Source organism: Mustela nivalis, assembly GCF_964662115.1.
Source record: "Mustela nivalis genome assembly, chromosome: X".
NCBI lineage: Eukaryota > Metazoa > Chordata > Mammalia > Carnivora > Mustelidae > Mustela > Mustela nivalis.
In genome coordinates this window covers 35,672,385-35,697,221 of record NC_139040.1, presented here as the reverse complement: position 1 = coordinate 35,697,221, position 24,837 = coordinate 35,672,385, and the positions used below count along the sequence as shown (strand labels likewise).

The following is a 24,837-nucleotide window of genomic DNA, read 5'->3' as shown; positions in this document are numbered from 1 at the left end:
TTATAGAAGTATAAATTTCCTCGGGAAGAGGGTTTGCAGAGCATACCAGGCATGCAGAAGAGAATAGTATGTTCATGCCTTTAGACAAAATTGAAGGAACTGGTTGCTAGATATGCAGTATTGGCAGTAATAGGAAATGACCAAGGAACTAATTTTACAACAGATGTTGTCCAAAATTTGGCAAAAGACATAGACTGTGGAACTTTGATTTCACAAATTCCCCAGGCTGCAGGGCCAATTGGAAACCTTAAGAATTGAAGACTAAAAACACAAAGAATTTAACAGCACCAGATATAAATGGCAATGCAGTAAAGGTGCTAAAAAAGACAGAATTAATTGAGAGACTCTGAGTGAGTGTAACTTCTTCAACAGAGATGTTCAAGAAAGATGGGCAAAAAAAAATCTATGGTCTCTGAAAAACAATCTGAGGGTTTTGAAGGGGCTGGGGGTGGGAGGTCGGGGTACCAGTTGGTGGGTATTATAGAGTGCACGGATTGCATGGAGCACTGGGTGTGGTACAAAAATAATGAAACTGTTATTCTGAAAATAAAAAATAAATTAAAAAAATAAATTTAAAAAAATCTACGCTTACTTTGTTCTTAAATCTTGTAAGAAGAGATCACAATGAGAAGTATGAAGGAAAGAGAGTATGAGTAGTAGATCCTCATAAGGCCATCAAAAAGGAGGATCCATAGCTAGGGATACTCTTTCAGCCTTATCCTATAGCCAGATCCTGTAGGATGGATAAAGACTCAAGAATACTAATCTTTATATTTCTCTTTTCTATTATTAGATCTGCTTTGCTGTTTTCTTTTGGCGGTGGCAGTCTCTCTGGTGGTCACTATAATTGCAGTTTACTGCCAACAAAAACAAGAGCACCATATTAGGACTACTGGTCTTATTCTGTACTTGATCGTATTAACAGCCTCATTTCTCAACCAAACCAACCTTAGAACCATTACCAGCTCACAGGATCCATTATCACTTAGAGCCCATTTGCTACAGCTTTCAGTAATATTTATCTACTCAGGAGATCACTGAGGCATGGAGTCCACATCAATCCCCATGTTGGTTGCTGGACTTGTTGATTGTGTAGCCCAGTTAATAAGAATAGCTGAAGAGCTTTTACAGCTGATTTCACAGGAACAAGTTCCTTGTGCAGAGCAGAATGATAGAGCAGAAGAGATAGAAGTGGATGCATCTTCTCCTGAGGAGGCTTCGCTCCCAGACCTTGCTGATTTCTCAGACTTAGAGTCAATACTTCTACCAAGAGAAGACGAAGACCTAGTCCTTGACATAGATCAAGCGATGGTAGACATAGAAGACTTATATGAAGATGTACTCTCCAGTATAAATGATGACCTAAGAAGTGGTTAAGACCAAATTTGCCCCCAGCAGCATGTGAAAACTGATAGTTTTTCTGTTTTAAATAGATTCTGATTTTTCTGAGAGTTAACAATGTTTTCTCCTAGTTCTGTACATTTTCCTTACTAACACCTTATAGAACAAGTTAATACTAGATTTACTTCTAGTAGAAGCTAGTCTCTTTTCTTCTTTGTATTTCTTTTAAAAGCTTTTAGTTCTGTACATTTTCCTTACTAACACCTTATAGAACAAGTTAATACTAGATTTACTTCCAGTAGAAGCTGGTCTCTTTTCTTCTTTATATTTCTTTTAAAAGCTGCAACTTTAGCCTTTCTCTACCTGTTCTTGTTCTTCTGTTGGGTTTTTTAATAACAGAAGCAAATGATACCAAAAAAAGAAACTCCTCACCTAACAACGGAGTTAAGACCTCATGGACTCTATCAGGAGTTGGAACCCAATGTCATTGTTCTGCAAGTGGAAACCAAAAGGGGGATATTCCCCAAGATGGTATTATAATGAATACATCATGCTGACAGGACAGCATTGGGACACTTTTACTTGAAAAGACAGAACTCCTCACTAGGCCTTTAGGGAGAGGATTTGTCAACCAAAGGATTTTAGGGGAAGCAATTTTGAAAAAGCACCATCTATCAGATAATACAACTGTTTTTTGGATAACTTTTGCCAGGGAAACCTTTGAGAAAGCTGAGGTGAAGAAGTTCCAATGCAGGACTATTCCCTCAAATGATGACCCACACTACAACTAGTCTTCAGTATTGTTCCACAAATGGAAAGGAGAAATTATATCAAATAACAATGAGGGTGGTACTAATACTAGCAGGTCTAAACAAAGCCCCAGGAAGACTGTTCACCAATGCAGTCAAACCCTTTGTGGCATAGGCTCAGACATGACAGTCCACAAATAGAAGTGGATAAAGTATGTCTTCTTGGGTATAGCTAGATTTATAAAGAATAGCTGATAGGCTTATTATAGTGAACCTGCTGCCACCTTGACATAAAAATCTTAACTATTGACAAATGGCAGCAATAGTGAATTTGAATAAAATATGGATTGGTATTTAGCCCTAATAATTCTACAAATATCAGAAGTCTAAAATGCAATAGTTGGAGGACTCCTCTACCCATATTAAAATAGAAAGAGACCCAATAAATGTGTGGGAAGTTCACTGCTCTTACTAATTCCATGCCATATAGTAATCTTGCTTCCATTTAGACAAGCCCATGGACACGATGGTCCTCCTTCCTAGAGAATGGCCTTTGCATCTTACAACATGGGCAACAACTAGGTAAGGCATAGTAGTAGTTACGATAGATTGGTGCATTCATATTGTGAAGAAATGATAAGTAGAAGTTAATCCACTCTGGTGAAAACCAGACTATACCCAATTTGTATAGAGTCCTAAGGCATATTATTAGCAAAAAGATTAAAAATATGCTGAATACAGATAGCTTCAGAACTAACCAACATGACAGATGCTGCATCTAATCCTAAGTGAGGTCTACATACAGGGATAATTAGCTACCTTTAAAGGTAAATGTGGGGGAAGTTAGAGATCCAATGTGGATAAGCAGTAGCAAGAGAAACATAAGTTAGTTTTGTCACTGAATTTCAGGTTGAGTATACATAACAAATTAAAGAAAAAGACTGCTGTATTAAAAAAAAAAAACTACCACATATCTTTTTGAAAATGAGAGGAACTTAAGGGAGATACTCAAGCATGTTATGATTCTGTTCCACAATAGACTGCTACATGGAGTAGATGAGGATTCAGGACACTTATACCAGTGCCCAAAGACACAAAGAGGAGAAATAAAATTTCTATCACCAGGAAATTACTGTGGGTAATTACAAGCCAGACCAGATAGCAGGTTAAGGGACTTTACTGCTGTACTAATTGGACAAATCAAGCCTTACTTTCCTAGGGTAGGGGACTCACCTGTTGTGGTATGTCCAAAATGGCAAATAAGAGATGCGGTGCAAAGGCACTATGTGAAATTAACTAAAATATAGCACTGGGAAAGCAAGAAGAAATGGTTTATCCCACCATTCCATTTGGAGCAGTTTTATAAGGAGGACTAGTGACCACAATTAAACAAGGAAATCTGTACATGTAGCAACCAAGAAGAATCACAGAGGAATTGGATAGAAGTTAAAAGAATATATGCTTTAATTAAAAGTTTGGAAACAGCTGGGAAAGATATATACTCTCCACTAGGAATTTGGACTCTAGGAAATTGGCTTTAATTTTGTGTCAGAATAAAACCCAGGGCAGGAGTACTTGGGCAAGATCAGGAAACATCCAAGGACAGACCATCAATCTGCTACAAATTCTATTCAGCAAGTAATTTCACTGTAGATGGACAGTTCTGGTGCTCCTCAAATACGATTGATACCAACGGTAGCTATTCCTCTATGTAGAACTCTGGAATATATACTTTATAACAATTCCACAATGGATTAGTATGAGTTCATTAAATCTGTTACTATTAGAGAATTCAAGCAAGCATACTAACTAAAGGTGACCATCAAAATACATCAAGAGAAATCTGTGTTGGGCGCCTGGGTGGCTCAGTGGGTTAAGCCGCTGCCTTCGGCTCAGGTCATGATCTCAGGGTCCTGGGATCGAGTCCCGCATCGGGCTCTCTGCTCAGCAGGTAGCCTGCTTCCTTCTCTCTCTCTCTCTGCCTGCCTCTCAGTGTACTTGTAATTTCTCTCTGTCAAATAAATAAATAAAATCTTAAAAAAAAAAAAAAAGAGAAATCTGTGGGACTACTCCAGACTTTGAAACAAGATAAAGCTTGAACCAGCATATAATGCAACTAATACTCAACATGGTCCTTATATATCAAAGCTGGAAGATGCTGCAAACTCGTAGTATGTGAAGCTGGCTAGCCTTCTGGCTGGATGAGTCATGTGGAAAGATTGTACTACAGTAGCTCCTCAGAATTAGATAAAATATATTGCGGTTTGCTTTGATTGTGTGATTACATGTGTTTAAGAACTGTTAAGATGTAAACCCACTCCAAACAGTGGGTTGTTGTATTAAGTATGATTAGAGTTGATAGTGATAAGAAGTAAGTGTAGGCAATAATAAAGTACTTAGGAATAAGAGCTAGTAAGGAAGTATTTTTATGAGAAAGTGATAAGAAGTAAGTGTAGGCAATAATAAAATACTTAGGAATAAGAGCTAGTAAGGGAGTATTTTCAGAAAAGAGTGATAAGAAGTTAAGTGTTAAGTGTAGGCAATAACAACATAGTTAAGAATAAGAGCTTATAAGGAAGTATTTTTGAGACAAGAAAAGCAGTAAGTTACATAGAATAGTCATGCAGCTATTTAGGGGGGAAAGCCATGGTATGAATTAGTTCCTAAGCAGGTTTATGAACAAAGCCCTGTTTTTATCATATGCAAATCAGCCAACCCTAAGTCATTGATAGTGATAGAAATAGCTGATTGGTGATCGATGGACACAGGTCATGCACTTAAAATCTCAATTAGAAGGAGATATATTACTTAATTTGGCAGTCCACCTTTGAATACCTCTGATTGGAATCCTGGATTTCTCCTCCAGGAGAGTGGAGAGAATGGCTGGTCCTTTATTTAAACTAGCCTTTTTCTGAATCTTCTTGAGACTGACATCAAAGCCAATTCTTGAATGGCGTGGAGGGATAGAGAGGGAGACAGGCTCATCATTCTGAGTCAAGCTTGAGAATGTGAAAACCAAGGGAGATAGGTTGGAGATGGCAATGAACTGGGAGGCATTAGTTTTCATCCTTATGTGTTTTGGCTAACTTGCATGAGAGGTTGCAACTATGTAATTGTATCCTTATGTGATGATTAATGCCAGTCATTAAATTAGAATTGAATATCATCTTTGTTACTGATCCACACTGTTTTATTGCTATGTGCTTTAACATATTTTAACTAATAAACTTTCATTCATAAATCAAAGAACTTGTGTTCATTTAAATTACCTGGTGGTGAATTTGGAGGTCCCAAATGAGCATAAAAGAATCCCACATGGCAGAAGACGGAGTACACTCAGAGACAGTATTGTACCAGGAGTTGAAAGTTCTACTTCTGGCTTTGTCCTATGATCCTGAACAAAGCTCTGAAATACAGTCCTTTCTTATTTGTAAAATGAGTTAAAATAATTTTTTTGCCTACCTTCAATGGTAATAAGGATGAAATACAGTGATAAAGTTTTCAAAGACTTTGGTATGGTATATTTGACAATGGAACAGTATATGAAATCAGGACTTTTTAGAAATATCTGAAAAATGTCCATGTGATAAATCCCAAGAGTCTATGCAACATGTAAAGATTATCTAGTAGTTTTATACCTGTTTTCTGAGAGATTAAGGCTTTCTTACTTAACTGCATGTAAAAATTATAGTTTGGAATCACCTTTTGTTTCATTCTTCTGGGCTCTCTCTCTCTCCTTTTTTAACCACGTAGACTCTTTTTGGGAGTCTATTCCAGTGCAAATAGGAATGATAATGAGGAAAAACCAACAATGAAAAAGACCTCCAGGAAACAGTAAATTATATTCCATTTCAGGCTAAGATTTTGTTCCTGAGGGGTTATGTAATTCTGAACACTATTAACCCACTATTACCCAACTAGATTTTTACAATGATTTTTTTTACATCAAACTTGACTGTTGTATTCTTTTTTTTAAAAAGGATTTTATTTATTTATTTGAGAGCGAGAGAGCAAGTGAGAGAGAGTGAGCACAAGTGGGGTGGGGGTGGGCAGAGGGAGAGAGAGAAGTAGACTGCCCGCTGAGCAGGGAGCCTGACACAGGACCTTATCCCAGGACCCTGGGATCATGACTGGAACAAAAGGCAGATGCTTAACCAATTAAGCCACCCAGGTACCCCAGCTATTGTGTTATTGTATTGATAGCCTTATTTCAATAGACTAGAGGTATTGAGGCATTGTATTGGGTTTGTATTTATTTTTTCAAGGACCCTATTTCTCCAGTCCATATTTAAAACTTGTTTTTCTTCTGCCTGTATATCCCTTAGCTCACAAGCCAGTTAGCCAACCAACTAACCCACCAACCAACAGAACATTAAAATAATTAAAAAAAAAACCCTAGTTCTTCAGTTATTTGGGAGTTATTTGTATTGACAGATACAACTATCCATCAGTCTTAAATGTCACATCTCTTCAGGGTAATAAAGAATCTTTGGAGGTGATCTCCATTATACCTCTGAAGGATAGAACTTCACTTTAGCAAGGTAAGGAAAACCACTGAATTCTCTACCCCTCACAATTTCATCTTAAAAGCCTTAGTAATATGCTGAAAGCATCTTGAGGGATTTCTGAGATTAACATAAGTATTCATGTAAAGTAGACAGGGAGTCACAGTTATGAAACATGACCTGTGTTTCATATTCCTTTGAATATTCCATATTCCTAGTGTTTCAGATTCCTTTAATCAAAGATGCTATTAACAATAATAATTCATTTCCAAAAGCATCCATATCATGAGCCCTCCATAATTACTGACCACCATGGCCCCAGTATGTAGGGTGGGCTCATTTGTTATGTGTTCTTATAGAAGTTCTCCTTTAGATCACTTATGTTTCTTGTAATTACATATTCACTAATGTGATCATTTATGTAATGCCCACAACTAACTTGTAAGCTTCATGAAGGCAGGGTAAGTGCCTGTTTTTTTTTTTTTTTTTGTATTCCAAACACCTAGAACAGTGCTGAATAAGCATTTTTTGAAACTATGAGTACTTTCCTATCAACAAATCAGATATTCAGCATTTTTCCCTACTTATCTCTCTATAAAGAAAATATGGGGAGGTTGTATGTATCTTGGATAAATGAGCCTCACTGTTTTCTTGAGTCCTGTTGAACCATTCAATTATGAGGACTAAATGGTAGAAACAATGTTGACTCTCACTCTTCTGCACTGGACTTTGGAGGGCTTAAGCTTTCCTGAAAGCAGAGAAAAGCTCAGCTTACCTCTTTCTGGTGGTATTTGATTGCCACCTTCAGCTTGGCCAGGTCATGGTACTTCTGAGGGTCAAGCTCTTCACTGTGGTCATCTCGATGGTTGAGGATGATTTCCAGTTCCCGGGAGCTCCGAGCTTGGTCCAACAGGTCTTTGGCAAAGAGTTTGCACTGTTGGGAGAGCTCCTCATACTCGGCCTTGAATTCATTCTCCACCTTGCTGAGCTCCTTGAGCTCCCAGCCCAGACGGAAGGCAGTTAGGATAGGGTCCTCACTTGACAAGGCAATGAGTGAGGGGCTTGCTAGCGCTTTATAGATGTTCAGCCGGGAGCGGGAATGGCGCAGGCTGTCCACCTCTGAACTGGACACACACTCCACACAGTTACAGCGGATCTGGTGGGGCCGTGGGATTGTGACTCGTTTTTGGACAAGCAATTTGATGATCTCGTAGTTGTTGGTGTGGGCAGCCAGCATGATGGGAGTGATGTCTGGTGTGAACTCAGAGAACTGGGTATCCATCATCAGGGTGGGGACCTAGGTACAATAAAACAAAATCATAAAGGGCATGATTAAGTCTGGGAGAGAGAGGGAGCATGGAGTCCATCCAATGTTAGTGATTCAGGAATTGGGAGTCACCATTCTCTTATCAATTCCCCTCATTGCCATAAGTTTTTGTGGAATACCTGCCATATGCCAGGCACACAACACTTTATGTGTATTTACTCATTTAATCCCCATGACCTTGTGAGGTAAATATTCTCCCCAAATCAAGAAGCTGAGACACACAAGTTAAAGAACATACCCAAGGTTACATACCTTTTAGTAACTGAGCCAAGATTCAGACCCAGGCAGTAGGACTCTAGAGGTTTGTTCTGAAATTTATGCAACCACAATATGCCCAGTTCTGTCTGAGACATGATGGGGGATATAGAAAAGTAAGGAGTATTTTCTCTTTCTGGCGCTTATTTGGGTGGATCAGACTTACATAAAATTGGTAAGTAGGAGTACATAGTAGCATGTGTTCAGTTCCAAACGAGCAGTAGAGACTGCAGGAATATTTGAAAGTCTAATGACAACCAGTAATTTTAAAGACCATGCCACTAAATCAAGCACCAGATGTTGAAGAAAAGACAATTTCAAGTGGTTCCAATTGACTTTATATGTGTATAAGACTTCAGGGGACCAAAGACCAACTTCTTGTAGGTCCCAGCAAGGTAGAGAGAATCTGTTATTGTCAGAAAGAAGTGCTCTGTAAATGAAGACCTCTTGGCTTGGGTGAGGGGTTACCAATAGCAAAAGGGACATTTGATAGCATATGCGTTCTGACTATGATGTAATGCTTGGTGTTAATAACAGCGATTGGAGGAAGATTTAGGGTCCTTTGGGTATTCAGGAGAATTTTTAGGTGAGTTTGCAGAATCCGATCAATGAATAAAAAAACTTTTGGCTTTAAAATGTGTGTTTTGGGACCCAGTCTGTTCTCAGTGTATTAGGGAAATGGGGGCAGCTCTGTACTCACAGAAGAGTCTCAGTGTGTCAGGATCTAGAGCAATGGAATAAGGAGCACTGGAATAGTCAGAGGAGGCTTCATGGAGGGGTGGATTTGAGTATTGAAAGCATGAATGGGATTCCAGGAAATTGTGAAATATTGATCTTAATATACTTCAAAGGAAACACTTCCAAATACTCATTTGAATTGGGGAGAACAAAACATGGATAATTGAGATTCTCATGGAATAGACAAACACTGTTTTACTCAATAGTTTCTCTTTACTCTTAAAAAACCCTTTTTAGAACATTGAAGTTCCTGATGAACAGACAAAAGGATGTGTTCTTTGCCTCCTCACCTTGGATGAAGGATTCACAAACAGGAAAGTGATCAGAAAACAGGGAGTGGGAGAGGGGTGGAGAAGAAGGGGGAGGAGTTTGCAAGAAATCTGTTTCTTTCATGGAGTGGTTGCATCAGCCTCTGAATAGATGAGAGCTGGGTGTTGTTAAACATTTAGAGGAAGCAGCTACAAACAAGACAGCAGGAAGTGAGCAACTGTCTCATAAAGTAAATTGGACACAGGAAAGAATAATCTCCAAAATGAACACAAGCCTACAGGCTAAGGAAGAAGTAGGTCTGAGTGGGCCCATTAATAAATGTAAACACAACCAACATAAAGCCTTGAGTTGGGGGAGACGGTAAGTGAACAATGTGTCACAGTCCACTCAGAAGAAAGGAGCTCAGTTCTGGAAATCTGCCCCTTTCCTGTGGACAGAAGCGTTTCTCAATCTCTGCTATGATCCAGAGGCAGGAGGCGGCAGGTGGAGGGAGGATAGCCTGTAGCACAGGATTCCCTGGGTTGTATTGGAGGAATTCCTCCCTGCCGTGGTGCTCTTCCTGTCATCTTTCTCCCCCTACTTCTTTGCTCTTTCTTTGCTCTTTTCTTACTCTTTCTCTTTCTTCTTTCTGTCTCTCTATGCCAGTGGTGACAAGCCTGTCCAAGACAGACAATAGTACGTGTAACTATTACTTAGCACCACTTGTGTCATGGAACTGAAAGGTTGCTGTCTATGCTAAAAGCTGAAATGCTTTCTAGAGCAATCTGATTCCATTGTCTTTGACGTAGTGCTCAACAAGGAGTCTCTGATTCTCTCTTTGACTTACTGAGTATGTGACACAAGAGAGGAAATCTTTTTTTTTTAATATTTTACTTATTTATTTGAGAGAGAGACAGTAAGAGAGAGCATGAGACCGGAGAAGGTCAGAGGGAGAAGCAGACTCCCGATGGAGCACGGAGCCTGATGCAGGACTCGATCCCAGAACTCTGGGATTATGACCTGAGCTGAAGGCAGACGCTTAACAACTGAGCCAGCTACCTAGGCACCCGAGAGGAAATCTTTTTAAAAGAAAACTGGTTTAACCAGGTGGTGGGTATTAGAGAGGGCATGGATTGCATGGAGCACTGGGTGTGGTGCAAAAACAATGAATACTGTTACGCTGAAAAAAAAATTTAAAAAAAAGATTAAAAAAAAAAAAGAAAACTGGTCTACAATGACCAGATATGTCTTTCCACCCTCCAGTCAACCTTATTATTCACAAGTTGCCACACCCATCTCACTCATTGCTCTCTGGGTATATAGCATTGTGGGAACCCCCGTGTGTGTAGGGATCTCCCCATTTCTCTGCCAGTGAAGGGCCATTGTGAGGCTTCTTCAATAGCTCCTCGTCTTAACTTGATCCTACCTCTTACTGACCACCCAGATGTTGTGGGCACTAGGTTACATCAAAGATCTCACTTTTCTTATGCTGCCCCCTTGTATTTTTCTTTAATTACTTCAAATACACATTTCTTGCTTCATCAGTAAGGTTGTGAATCTAAGACAGTTCTGTCTTAGACTGCTTTTGTTTTCCTTCTAGCATCTAGTACAGTGCTAGACACACAATATGCACTGGGCCAAAAAAAAAAGGGGGGGGGGTTTCTGTTCTCAAATTAAGAAATTGACTCATTTATAAACCTGGCTGGCTCTCATGATCTGAATCAATGTGAGATAATCTCCTTGGGTCTTTCCTTCTCATGTCCATCTGAGAAAGCAGTAGACATTCCAAGACTAAGGAGGGTTAGCAAATGGGCTTTATAGGGAATATCTTGAGGTCTCCCCAACCTAGGATAGTCCCTGCCTGCCATTTTCTCTATTATGGTGTTTTAATGTGGAGACTCTGACCCAAAGTCCACAGATTTATACTGCTCTTCCGTTCTCTGCTTCTTTTCTCATCCTGCTGCCTTCCTAGGGAAGGCACCATGAGTTATCATCAGGCCAGCCATGGTAGAGAGATTCTATAATGAGGGTGAGAGAATTCTGATAATACTCAAGACTTTGTGATATGGTCTACAACAGTAGGTAACAGAAATGAAGGCTACATGTGGGTACTTATGCATAATTTGGATGAATGTGTGATAGGAACTAGTGAACTGTAGAGCACCTGCCCTCTGAAAGGGGGGTATTTGCTGCGGTGCTCCTTGTCGTTATAAAATTGTTGTTATAAGCATGTGTAAGGGCTCAGCGTTGTGCTTAAGAGAAGTCAGAAATAATGGATTTTGTAGTAGAATTTCTTATTTTGTTATTGAATAACATCTTTTTTTAACTTGAAGTATAATGGGCAGACAATATCTTATTAGTTTCTGGTGTATGTCCTAGTGATTTGATATTTTGAAACGTGATAAAAATGATCCCCACGATAAGTATAGTTACCATCTGTCACCATTGAACGTTATTACCATATTGTGGACTGTATTCCCTATGCTGTACATTACATTCCCATGCTTTGTTTTCTAACTGGAAGTTTATACCTCTTAATCCCCTTCAGAGGAGAATTTCTTAAAGTTTTAAATGCTGGCTAAAAAAGCTTAAAGATAGTGTGCAGTTCCAACAAGATACATATACGAGGCAATTTAGGCTTGAGTGGACCAGTTTATGACCTTTGAGCTAACATTTAACTTATGAGATGAAGGAGGGGTAGGAGGGGAAGCTGGACATTTAGGCAGGTACCAGATGATGAAAGGTCTAATATGTTATGTTAGGGAATTTAATGTTATCTCTTGGCCATGGGGAGCTGCTGAAGAGTTGTTTTTCTCTTTCCTTTTTTTTAGAGAGTGAGGGGGAGAGGGGGCAAATGGGGAGATAGAGAGAGAGAGAGAAGAGACTCTTAAGTAGGCTCCATGACCAGCTAGGAGCCTGACATGGACTTGGTTTCACAACCCTGACCTGACCTGACCTGACCCTGACCTGAGCTGAAACCAAGAGTTGGATGCTTAACCGACTGAGACACTCAGGGGCCCCTAACTGAAGAATTTTTATCAAGGAGAGTGGCATAGTTGAACAAGTGTTTCACAAAGATCAGTTTGGCCCAAGACTGGGCAGTTAAATATGCTGGTAAATGTTTAATAAGAATCTCTCCATTAAAAAAAAAATCTTGATTTGTAGTGTTTTCCAGTTTCTGTGGTCTTAAGTATTCCCATTGTGGCCGATTTCTAGCTACCAATATGACAACATAGAACCCCGAGTTGGGAAGTAGTATGTACAAGTAGCTCTCACCACCCAGTGTAAGCCAGCTCTAGCTTATCACTGGATGATTTTCAGAAAGATAAGACTAGTTGAAATGTTGGGTCCATGGTCAAAAGAATGAGACTGATAAGAAACGAAGGTCAAGCAAAGCTTTATTTCGCGCCAAGCATCGAGAATTAAAATGACTGGCCAGGGCCGTCTCTTACAAAGAGGCGACCTCTCTCTGCCTTATAGACTAGGTTTTAAGGGCAAAGGCCATGTGGTTGGGCCTGACCACGCACAGGTGGCCAATGAGATTGTAACACACAGAGAAAGCTACGCAGTCATGCTAGGTCACACATAAGTGACCAATTGAATTACAATTTATCCTATAGTAGATATTTGAACTAGCCTATCACCTTGGTCAGAATTGGCGCCCAAAATGTGGGGCCCATACTCGTTGGTAGCTAGGGAGACAGTATGCACTCCCACTGATTGGATACCTCCACCTGGCCTGACCCATCCTTGTATTCGGGCTTTGTTACCTGGGACTGGTTTCCAGGACTTGTTTTTAAGTAAGTCCCTTGGTGGGGGGGCGGGTAGGGTCACTTTAAGTTTTATTGCACAAACAACAAAATCACTGTTTACAAGACCAGTGCTCTAACCCCTGAGCTATGGAGCCACCTCACAGGCTCAAAATCACTGTTTAATCCAAGATGGAATCACTCTGGCTAAATAGGCCCTTACAAAAAGATCTCATTAGTTCAGGTGAAGAGATGGTGGGATCTTAAACTAGACAGTAATTCTAGAGATAGAGAGTAGATTTAAAACATTCACTGGATGTGTCAGGTAGTACTGGAAGGAGAAGAAATCAAGAATGTTGCATGCTTGGTTGAATAGTGGTGTCATTAATTGAGATAGCTGATACAGGAGGAAGAACAGGTTTGACATTAAAACGAGTTCAATTTTGGACATGTTGAATTTGAAGTACCTGGCAGAACAGTGACAAGAAATTGTATAACTCTGGTATGAATCTGAATGAAAGGTTAAGGCTCAAAGTACAAGTGTGAGAGTCTTCTGCCTTTAAGAGTAGTTGAAACCAAGGGAGTAAACAGGATCAGCCTCAGCCTGCTCCAGCTCTCTGGCAGCTCTGCCTGCTGATCTACCCCAAAGACTGGACCCAGCCCATTTCCAGAGCAAGTAAAGCTTGAGGTAGGGTGTGCTCAAGTAGCCAGTCTCAGCCTCCTCCATCCCAAATTCCAACCAGGACATTCTTTGTTCTGTTAGTTTCTGAATCCCAGCTTCTTCCCCACTTGTGCCCTCATTTGTCAAATAAGATTTCTCTCTGGATCTTAATCTGAGTTTCATGTAACTGGTTTAATACTCCAGGTCTGGTATATTTTCTAGATTATCCTTGTTTTCATTGTCTTTGAGCTATTTTACAAGGCTGTAAATTGTCATGTAAATATTTCTTGTTTGGTGAGATGCAATTGATCATTGCCTTAAACATCTGCTTGTAAATATCTTTGCATCTATTGGTAAATTTTTTTTTCAGCATTCCTGATGGCCTATATCAGGGGTCAGTAAACATTTTCTGTAAAAGGCCAGATGGGAAATAGGTTAAGCTTTGTGAGCCAAACAACTCTGCCCTTGTGGCAGGAAAACAGCCATGGGCAATATGGAAATGAATGGGTGTGGCTGTACACCATAGCATTTCATTTACGAAAACGGGTGGTAGGCAGAATTTGGCTTGTAGTCCATAGTTTACAGACCCCTGGACTCCTGCATCCCTCAGTAATTAATAAATTAAATAAATACTTCAACACGTGTTTACTTTAAATTTGTATAAGGATCATGGTTTAAACTTTTTTTTTTTTTAAATTATCCTTCAAACAGCCATTTTGTGTTCAGATTGAGGTAAGGTGGAAAACTCAATTTCATTCTTTTCTTACCAAGTTTTGTCTTCTCTTTGAACTCCAAAATTATACTGAATGATACTGCGCTTCCCATTAAGAGTTACGATTTTTAAGAGGAAAAGGGGGGAGGGGAATGAAATCAACACACCAAGAAATTAGATTTCTTTTCACATTATCTACTGCTCTCTTTCTAAAGAAACCTGGTGCATAAACGGACTTGAATGAGTTTTAAAATTTGCAATGTTGTGGGTTTAGGGCAAGGCCACTAAAGATGTTACCTTGTCCACCTCTCCCTGGGGCTTTGCATTCAGACACTAATGAGTTTGCACCTGGATCTGCCCTAGGTCTCCTGTTGAAAAGAGAGCATTATAATCCCGGATCCTTTTGGATTAATGAGCACAGAACAGAGTCGTTAGGCTCAGAGCTCATCTCATAAAATTCAGTAGAGTGAACAGAATGAACTAAAATCAGCTTCTTTATATTTTCACCTAACTTCCATTGCCAGAGGGTACAGAGGAATAGACAATACTCCACCTTCCCCACTCTCAGGACTGGCTGAGGTTTTTACAAAGTTATTGTAGTCAAGGGGCCCAAATGATACATTTCATTTTCATTAACTCATTACTGGACATAATCTGCTAATAGGAATTTTTCTGAACCCTATTGTTAATATCCTTAAGCAGCCACCCTTGCTGGAATTTATCACAAGCTTCTGAAATTTGTAATTAATGGGCAGACCCTTATCAGCAGCTACCTCATTTGTACCCACAATGTCATCTGGTCATAGGCCAAACCTCTCCAATTGGTGCTTCCTCATGCAGCTGGCCTGATAATATCATGTTGGAAAAAAATCTCCCATCTTGTGCCTGGATTTAGTGAAACTGCAATACTTCTTTTGTTACCTATAGGATCTCCTCCTCTCCTGTCCCTAACATGCCAGATGAAATCAATGTTCAATCTTTTTCAGCAGTGCTGGAAATGAAATTTCGTTTCTCTGTATTACTCAAAAAATGGAGAACATGGGCATCTAATCACGTCATATTACCAGTTGCCTATTCTGCCTTACCTGTAAGGTCAGTTAGCCAGTAGGGGTAACAATACATGAGCTACTTTGGAGCAGCCATTTGCATCAGATGGGAAATAATCTGTTTCCCAGAGTCTGATAAAAACAGAACCATTAGAATTAAGATTTGCTAGATCATCTCTGCTGATATCAAGGCCAAAGTATTTATAATCCAGATTGGAAGACAAACCTATATGGGGATAATGTTACAGAACCCACGTGGTATTTTTAAAAAGTCAGTATTGGGGGCGCCTGGGTGGCTCAGTTGGTTGAGCGGCTGCCTTCAGCTCAGGTCATGATCTCAGAGTCCCGGGATCCAGTCCTGTATCGGGCTCCCAGCTCCACGGGGACTCTGCTTCTCCCTCTGACCTTCTCCCCTCTCATGCTATCTCTCATTCTCTCTCTCAAATAAATAAAGAAAACCTTAAAAAAAGGTCAGTATTGATATGTAAAAATCAATAATGTGTATAACAATGGATAGCATTACTTGATTAACATAGGATAAAAATAATACTAATGGCTACTGGTTATTGAATGCTTTCCATATATCCGGTGATGTGGGAAGCAAAGGCAAAAGAAAAATTAAATTTCCTTACTACTTACAGACCGTTGACAAGGCCTTGAAATAGTCAGAGTGACCTTCCTCTGGGAACTCAGCTGCCTGGATATTGACACTCTGCTAAGAGTAAAATGCAATCTTGGCTTAACATTGTCCCAAACTGTCAGGATCCTGTGTGTCTGTTTGAAACATATAGACATTCCTTCCTTTATCTCTGACCCCCAAAATGTATGGTGGCATCCTCTTCCAAGCAGATGGCCCACTGTTGTGTATCTGAAGGGTCTCATGACAGAGATTTTATTAAACAGTAATAAATGACCTTTTGCCAACCATAACTAGCCCCCTCAGGATCTAGGAAATCTTCTTTCCAAAATACCTTGGAGGGTTGTGCTGTCCCTAACCCCCACTGAACTTGCAAGCATACAGTCAGTCACCCGGAACAACCCCAGTGCAGCTCTTTCTGCCCACAGATTTTGTCCCTGTGCTTTAAGAAAACCACCTTTTTAGGGGCACCTGGGTGGCTCAGTGGGTTAAGCTGCTGCCTTCAGCTCAGGTCATGATCCTGGGTCCTGGGATCGAGCCTCGCATCGGGTTCTCTGCTCGGCGGGGAGCCTGCTTCCTCCTCTCTCTCTGCCTGCCTCTCTGCCTGCTTGTGATCTCTCTCTGTCAAATAAATAAATAAAATCTTAAAAAAAAAAAAAGAAAACCACCTTTTTACACTGAAGACATCTCAGGAATTCTTTCTTGACTCTTTGCTCTGAACCCCAACATTTCCATATCACCAGGCACCATGCTGGAGCATCTCATTTAGTCCTTACCATGGTTCTATGCTATAGACATGGTAATTATTCCCAGTTACACCCGTGGAAACTCAGCCTTAGAGAAGGTAAGTGCCTTGTCCAAGGTCATATAGCTAGGAAGTAGTCACCAGCACTTGAACCCAGGCAGTTTGGCTCTGAAGTCTATACTGTTAACCACTATACTACTTCACCTCCAACCACCAAAAGACCAAATATTTGATTTTATTACATCAATAAACAAATCTATAACAATCCTCACATTGAATATTCAGATATAAGTATATAATATAGGTTTTATTGGGTACTAATTGATCTCATCAGCTAATGTTCTACTTTAAACCCAGATAAACATTATATAACATTGCTCAAGGTTTGGAAGGCTATAAATCCATTCTCAATTTCTCAGCAAATGGGAGCTCTTAATTTTTAAAAAAGACAAGAGCTAAGTCTATGAGAAAATAAATATAGCTAACTCCATAGGCGGTGAAAGTTTATAATTTTAGGTTTCTAGGTGGAGGAAACCTAGAAAGTTATTCTTCTCAAATCTAGGTGGTCACAAACTATAAATGAATTATTCCATACACTTTCCTTTTCAAAATACAGGTATATCGAATGATGGGGGTCATCAACTCCAAAAGTAAGGTACACCTTTGGATAGATATTAGAAATGAAGGAGGAGGAAAAGAAGCCAAGATATGAAGGGCATATGCTGTGGGTGGCTTTGGGGGAGCTAGCCCTCTGTGAAGGCATTCTGTGCACTGTTAAGATATGACGCTTCCCAGGAAAATAGTGAAAAATGATGCAGTGAGTCAAAAATAAGTAAATCAGAAGATGTAGGTTATTATGGAGGTGGGAAAAAGGTCAGAAGTGAAGGGGCTGGTTATTGTGTCTCTAAGACCATCCAGAGGAATGGAGCCCCAATCTGCCAATATGAGTGTAGTTAGCTTGGCAGATAGTCCTATGGTGGAACATGATACAAATATCTCTTTAGGAAAGCCATTGTTCTTGATTCATTTTTTTATAGGTTACCAAGTAATTTTTAAATTAAATTTTTCTTGTAGATTGCTTTGCTGGGAAAAGGATACTACCAAGCTGATTCAGAATTTTCCATGTCATTGCTTATCACATGACCAGTGTGAGTTTGGGTAGCATGGTAATGGTTTATGAACAGTGCTGAGAACCCGGTTACAGAAACCTTAGTGATCCAACCAAGGCAGAGGACCATGTGAGGGAAACTAGACTGGCATCATCTATATCATAGAATTCGATACATATTGACATTGATTATTTTCCAAATTTTCCAATGGGTACTGATCTTTTAAAAAAATTTTTTTAGGGGCACCTGGATGGCTCAGTGGGTTAAGTGTCTGTCTATGGCTCAAGTCATAATCCTGGGGTCCTGAGATCAAGCCCCGCATCAGTCTCCCAGCCCAGGGGCAAGCCTACTCTCTCTTTTCCTCTGCTGTTCCCCCTGCTTGTGCTCTCTTGCTCTCTCTGTCACATAAATAAATAAAATCTCTAAAAAATTGATTTTTAATTTTTTTAGAAGTGGGGAGGGACAGAGGGAGAGAGAGAATCTTAAGCCGGCTACACACCCAGGATGGATTCGAACGTGGGGCTAGATCTCACAACCCTGAGCTGAAATTAAGAGTCAGACACTTGACTGACTGAGCCACCCAGGTACTGACCATGGGTACTGATCTTGATAGGAACACATTTACCAGCAAAACAAAATCAGAATGAACCAAAAGAAAGTCTTTTGTGAAAACAAAAAACACAAAAAACAAAAAACGGAGCCAACAATCTCTATTTCTTTTTAAGTAGCTCACAGCCATACACTCAAAAAGTATGTTCATTGCCATGCAATTGAAAATTGGTAGGTATGACCAGGAGTGTCAATTTAGGCCTAGAAGAGCTTGCGTGATTAAAGTTAGGCTCAGCTGGTTCTCAGACTAGATAACAAAGTTATAAAAGGGTAATTCTCACTATTACTCTCAAAAACAGTGTGGAATAAGGCTGGATAAAGAAAAGGGCCTCATGTGGGTTTGTGATATGTAAGAGACCTTTTAAAATGGTATAAAGAAAATGAGGCTGGAAATCTAGAGGCCAAATTTGTGTTAAATATTACCAAAAGTATTCTCTCTGCCAATAATGATTTTCATCTCATGCTCCATACAGGTGCCAAATGGCGTTTTGTTTTAAAGTTGCTCAGTTGATATGCAGGCATCAGACTGAAGGGTTATATAATTGAAGGACAAGGCTTGAGAGAAGAGATTGTGTCACAATTGTGAAGCAATTATGGATCCCACATTCCTACTTTTTTTGGCTATCCACACCTAAGACAAGCTAGGGAACTGCTGGCCTTAGTCTCCAGAGGTAGAATACTAATGCTCAAGAGCTACTTTAAGTGTGGGCAGAGGTCCTGAGGAGGTGAGGAGATCATTTTCCTCAATCTTTTTAGCAAAGGCAACATTATAAGGTCATCAATTCTTTTCCATCTAGTGGTAAAACATTGTCAGGGTTCAATTTTGCAAATCTGGCCCTGAGGATTGCTGTTACATGGAGGCATTTGATGTATAGCTAGACAAAGTGAAGTGCAGGGTAAGAGACCATTACATAGCATAGTTTAGAGTTTTCCCAAGCTCAGAGTTAGAAGAAAAATGGGTTGATAGCCTGAATTATCCAGTTTGGCTTTCTAAAATGAACGTAGAGGCTTTTCAACTTCTTCCCTGAAGATAATATGTGAGAAAATGTACCTAAACCTCAGCATGGAGAAATTCAGAAGACCTAAAGCACAAGATCTATACCAATGACTGTCTCAGGCTCATGGGCCTTATACCCCAAATTTCTGTCTCTGAGGCACAGGATGAATACCTTCCATGCTATCAATTTCGAAGAGGCATGGCCCTAATATTTCAGGCTTCTCCAAATAGTCCCTTATGATTTCAGAAGCTGTAAACATAGGGAAATCCAACAACTTTTGAGACTGTCTTTACTCTTTTATACCATATCACCTTTTGGGGTAATGTGGTCAGCTGTTTTATTACATACTGTGGAAATCATAATGTGTCATTCATCCTAAAGCTTTGGCACGTTCAAAGGCTCTCTTTCTTCCCATATCTTATTCACTGGCAAACTAGATCCAGTTTTCTTTGCTATAGGTTCCATCATCTTAGAAATTTCTTTGCAATTCAGATTGAAAAATTGGTTTTTGAAACTGAGCCCCTGATATGGAAAGGAACAATTTCCTTGCAGGTAATTTGAAGAGAGTAAACAGGGGTTCGTATGAACATTGCACTAGATTCTTCAGGAATGTTAGAGATCTCCATCCTTGGAGACTTTTTTTTTTTAAGTAGGCTCCACACCCAGCATGGAGTCTAACTGTGGACCTAACTCCTGAACCTGAGATTAAGACACTGATCTGATATCAAGAGTGAGATGCTCAATTGACTGGACCACCCAGGTGTCCTTGTCCTTGGAGACCTTTAAGAGCACAATAGATGCTTTCTTGTCTGAGGTTGTTTTAGACTCCCCTCACCATACAGGGCAGAGTTTCTTAAAATTCAGGGCCAGAGAGTTCTTTGTTGTGGGGGATCATCCTATGCATTGTAGGGTATTTAGCAGTATCCCTGGTCTTTTCCTTCTAGGCACCACCATTAGCTCTCCCTTTCCCCAGATTTCACAACCAAAAATATCTCTGGACATTGCCAAGTATCCCCTAGGAGACAAAATCATCCCAGTTGGGAAATACTGCTCTAGGGTATGAGGCCTGTTTGGCAGTGGGCTGACTGGAGCAGGAGAAGCAGAACTAACTAGAATTAATCATGCCAATTTTAGGCTCATCTATCCTAATCCACCTGAGGATTGCAACACAATCCTATCAGTACAGTGGTTTGCTAAGCCAATAATTATCCAGGGCTGGAAGGACAGGGAGTGGGAATGCCACTCCTATCCCCTGGAGAGTTTATTGGAATTTTATTTTCAGTAGTATATTAGGTTTTAAAATCTCTAGAAGTGTGTTGTGCATTATGATGACCACTATCCATACCTGGCTATTTAAACTAACTAAAATTAAGTAATATTTTATTTTTATTATTATTATTTTGAAAGATTTTGTGTATTTATTTGACAGAGAGAAATCACAAGTAGATGGAGAGGCAGGCAGAGAGAGAGAGGGAAGCAGGCTCCCTGCTGAGCAGAGAGCCCGATGCAGGACTTGATCCCAGGACCCTGAGATCATGACCTGAGCCGAAGGCAGCGGCTTAACCCACTGAGCCACCGAGGCGCCCCTCATTTTTATTTTTTGTGTAATATTTAAAAATTTTAGTTCCTCAGTCACAATATTTACATTTCAACTACCCAACAGCCATATTATGGCTACCTTATTTGACAGCATAGATAAAAAACATTTCTGTCATGGTAGAAAGTTCTACTGGACAGCACTGCTCTGGAGAGTTGATGGTCACTGGATAAGAGAGACCTGCTGAAGCAGTCTAGAAATGCCTTAACAATGGTTAATAACAAATATTTACCATATGCTTCTTTTTAAAAAAGATTTACTTATTTCTATTTTGGTGGGAAGGGGCAGAGGGAAAAGGAGAGAGAGTCACAAGCAGACTCCCGTGCTGAACACAGAACCCAGCACAGGGCTTGACCATGAGATCAGGAACTGAGCTGAAACCAAGAGTTGGATGCTCAACTGATTGTACCACCCAAATGCCCCCACTTAGTAAATTTTTAAAGATGTGCTAGAAATTTTTCTAAGCACTTGATATGTATTATCTCATTTATGATGTCAGAACAGTCATTATTTATATTTTATAGAGAAGAAAACTGAGGCTCAGAAAGGTAAAGTGACTTGTGTAAGGTTACATAGCTCCTCCTCAAATGGAGGAGCCAGGACTTAAATCCAAGCAGTTTCGATCCAGAGCTTGGATTGTTAACAGGCCCAGGGTAGTAGAATGATGGGTGTCTGGCATCAGAAGTAGCCCAGACATGTTATTTGTGGATAAGAGAACTTTCTTAAAAAAAAAAGATTTTATTTATTTGAGAGAGAGAGAGAGAGGAGAGAGAGAGAGTAAGCATGAGCAGGGGAGGGGCAGAACAAGAGAGAGAAGCATACTCTCCACTGAACAGGGAACCTGATGTGATGCTTGATTCCAGGACCCTGGAACCATGACCTGAGCTGAAGGCAGAGGATTAACTGACTGAGCCACCCAGGTATCCCTAAGAAAGCTTTCTTAATATGTGGGCAGAACAGTGTATCTGGAGAGTGTGGTTGTACACAGAGGTCTAGGAGGCAGGTGCTTGGTATTGTAGCAGTCTGGGAACATGAATTGGAAGTGCTGGGCAGGATATAAGATGGAGACTCAGTTACTGGAGTTAGTCCAGGGTATCTCAACCTTGGCACTCTTTACATTTTGGTCCAGATGATTTTTTTATTGTTGTGGGGGGCTCTTCTTTTCTTTGTGGGATATTTAGAAGCATTCCTGGCCTCTACCCCTTTGATACAAGTAGCACCTCCTCTCCAAGTGTGACAGCCAAAAACATTTCGAGACATTGCCAAATATCCCCCCATGTGACACAAAATTGCCTGCAATTTAGGAAAGCAGAGATTAAAAGCAGAACCTTGGTTAAGTGACAAGAAGACAAGGACATAGGTATAGCTACCAAAATGCAAGACTCAGAGGGGATCAGCAGCTTGGCTGACTGGATGCTGAGTTGCTGTGCTGTTGGCCTCCAGATCTAAGAGTCCCATCAATGGGAATAAGACAAATCCCAGAGTCTGGACTGGAAGAATCAACCCATGGGAATGAAGTATCTTTATCTAGAGGTGGTGGTACCCAAGGGCTACAGTGGCACAGAACTAGGCAGCTCATAATGGAGATTATCTTCTCATGGCACAATACTATAATTCTACTATTCTTAGCAGCACTGAAAAGGAGTCAGGACCCACACATCTCATGGTACCAGCATAGTCAGGGCCCTTGGTTATTATCCAAATGGAAACTCCATGAGTTATGGATATTCCAGGCAAACATGAGACAAATCTACAATGATTGCCATTCATGGCAGGAAACATGTTTTATGGTTGGCATTGTTGGAGGCACCTGTGGAATTTTGTAGTTAGGGTCTTTCTTCTTGAATTTCTGACCTGGGATTTCCAAGTGGGTTCTCTCAGAAACACCCATGCAATAAGGAGTCCCTCACTCTGTACAGGACTTGGCTGAGGTTGGGAAGTTTTAAGAAAAGAAGTTTGAAGCTTGAGCCTGGATAATGCCAAGAAGCTTAGGTCTATCTAGAACAAGAATCTTGGCAAAAATCATTTCAAAAAAGTAAATAAATAATTTTATTTATTTTTTTATTTTTATTTTATTTTATTATTTTTTTTGCTTCTGTGTGTCTCAGTCAGTTAAGCCTCTGCCTTCCGCCCAGGTCATGGTCCTGGGATCCTGGGATCAAGCTCTTTGTCAGGCTCCCTGTTCAGCAGAAAGTCTGCTTCTCCCTCTCCTTCTGCTCCTTCCCTCCCTCTTCCCCTCCCCTCCCTCTGCCCTCCCCTAACTCGTGCTCTATTTCTCAAATAAATAAAATCTTTAAAAATAAAAATAAATTCTTTTTTAAAAAGATTTTATTTATTTGAGAGACACAGAGTGAGAAAGAGCATGAGCAGGGGAAAGAGCAGAGGCAGAGGGAGAAGCCAACTCCCCGCTGAGAGGGGAGCCAGATTCGGGGCTCCATCCCAGGACTCCGGGATCACTAACTGAGCTGAAGGCAGATGCTTAACTGACTGAGCTACCCAAGTGTCCCAATTAAAAAAAAATTCTTAAGAATATTTTTTCTTCTTTAGCAGAACCACAGGATTCAAAATCTCTGATGGTGGGGCACCTGGGTAGCTCAGTAGGCTGCCTTCAGCTCAGGTCATGATCCTAGGGTTCTGGGATTGAGACCTGTGTGGGCATTAGGCATTAGGCTCCCTATTTTCTGTGGAGACTTCTTCTCCCTCTCCCTCTGCCCCTCCCCCCACTCATGCGCCCTCTCTCTCTCAAATAAATAAAATCTTTTAAAAGAGAGTCAGATGGCTATAGCAGGATACATCATGAGAAATAGCTGATTTTTAGGTATACAATGGCCAGAATTAAATTATGGGGTCATAATAATAAATGGGTCATATTCTAAAAAGTATGTAACTTTTGGTTGGTAGGAAGTTCTGCTTAGGTCTTTGTATGATTGAACTTAATGCCCATCATATTGACACCATTAGTCACAAGCAAATTTTTTCCAAACACAGTTTTGACAAGCAAATGTTTACTAATATCCATATAATGTACTGCATTTACTCATATTTTCCCTCTATTGAATTTTGAGAGAAAACCTCAAGACAAATGTCGCCCTCCCCCCCACCCCACCCCACACCATAATTTCTTCCTCTCTCTGACATTACTTTTAATTTTATTCCTTTGGACTGACAGCTGCATGGTCAATAGGGCCTTCTCAAGCAGAATGAGTTTTATTCATGTCAGAACCGACCAAGTATTAAAGGAAAGGGGCAGGAGCTTGGCTGCCTCTGGTTGAAGATGGGAGAAGGGAGAGCTACTTTGGGCTTTTAACCCCAGGGCTATTGTCTTTCCTGTCTCATGCCTGTCTTTCTCCCTTTCAATCCCAGGCTACAGAAGCAGGTTACTGTCTTCCCAGAGAAAGGTAAGCTAGGTGCTGATCGCTGCCAAATTAGGAAGACATCAGCTGCCTTGTCCCTAAAGTCAAACATGCCCCAAATCTGAAGCATGGAAAGACAAAAGACATTTCAAATGTAAGGATGACCTTTCAGTCATTTGCAAAACATTTCCTTCTCTCTGAAGGACACATGTAACTGGACATGCTTTATGGCTTCACTGACATCTTTCACTCTGGGGTACTAGCATGGAACCTTCTATTAAGAATGCTTCCTTGAGTAGTGACATGACATGCAGCAGATGGTGAGGATGTATTCCTTCCTATTTTTTGACTTTAACTTCATGGTAGGGGCAGTTATGGCTGTGGTTGGTTCAGTAGACAACATGTAGTTCTTTGTCCCTGCCCAGGAGCTACACATCTTCAAGGTGACTAGCCAGGA

General features: G+C 40.3%; 2 protein-coding genes across 5 annotated transcripts in view; one reads left to right on the top strand and one right to left on the bottom strand.

Moving 5' to 3' along the window:
- The window catches only part of TRPC5OS (TRPC5 opposite strand), a 57,524-nt gene extending 52,220 nt beyond the window's left edge, over positions 1-5,304 (top strand). For all 3 annotated transcript variants that reach the window (XM_082716432.1, XM_082716430.1, XM_082716431.1), the window contains one exon: positions 794-5,304. In XM_082716432.1, the coding sequence (XP_082572558.1) occupies positions 1,045-1,377 (333 nt within the window). In that variant the 5' untranslated portion in view covers positions 794-1,044 and the 3' untranslated portion in view covers positions 1,378-5,304. The remainder of the gene's footprint in view (positions 1-793) is intronic.
- TRPC5 (transient receptor potential cation channel subfamily C member 5) overlaps positions 1-24,837 on the bottom strand; it is a 256,603-nt gene that overhangs the window by 97,087 nt on the left and 134,679 nt on the right. For both annotated transcript variants that reach the window (XM_082716419.1, XM_082716418.1), the window contains one exon: positions 7,371-7,892. In XM_082716419.1, coding sequence (XP_082572545.1) covers positions 7,371-7,892 — 522 coding nt within the window. The remainder of the gene's footprint in view (positions 1-7,370; positions 7,893-24,837) is intronic.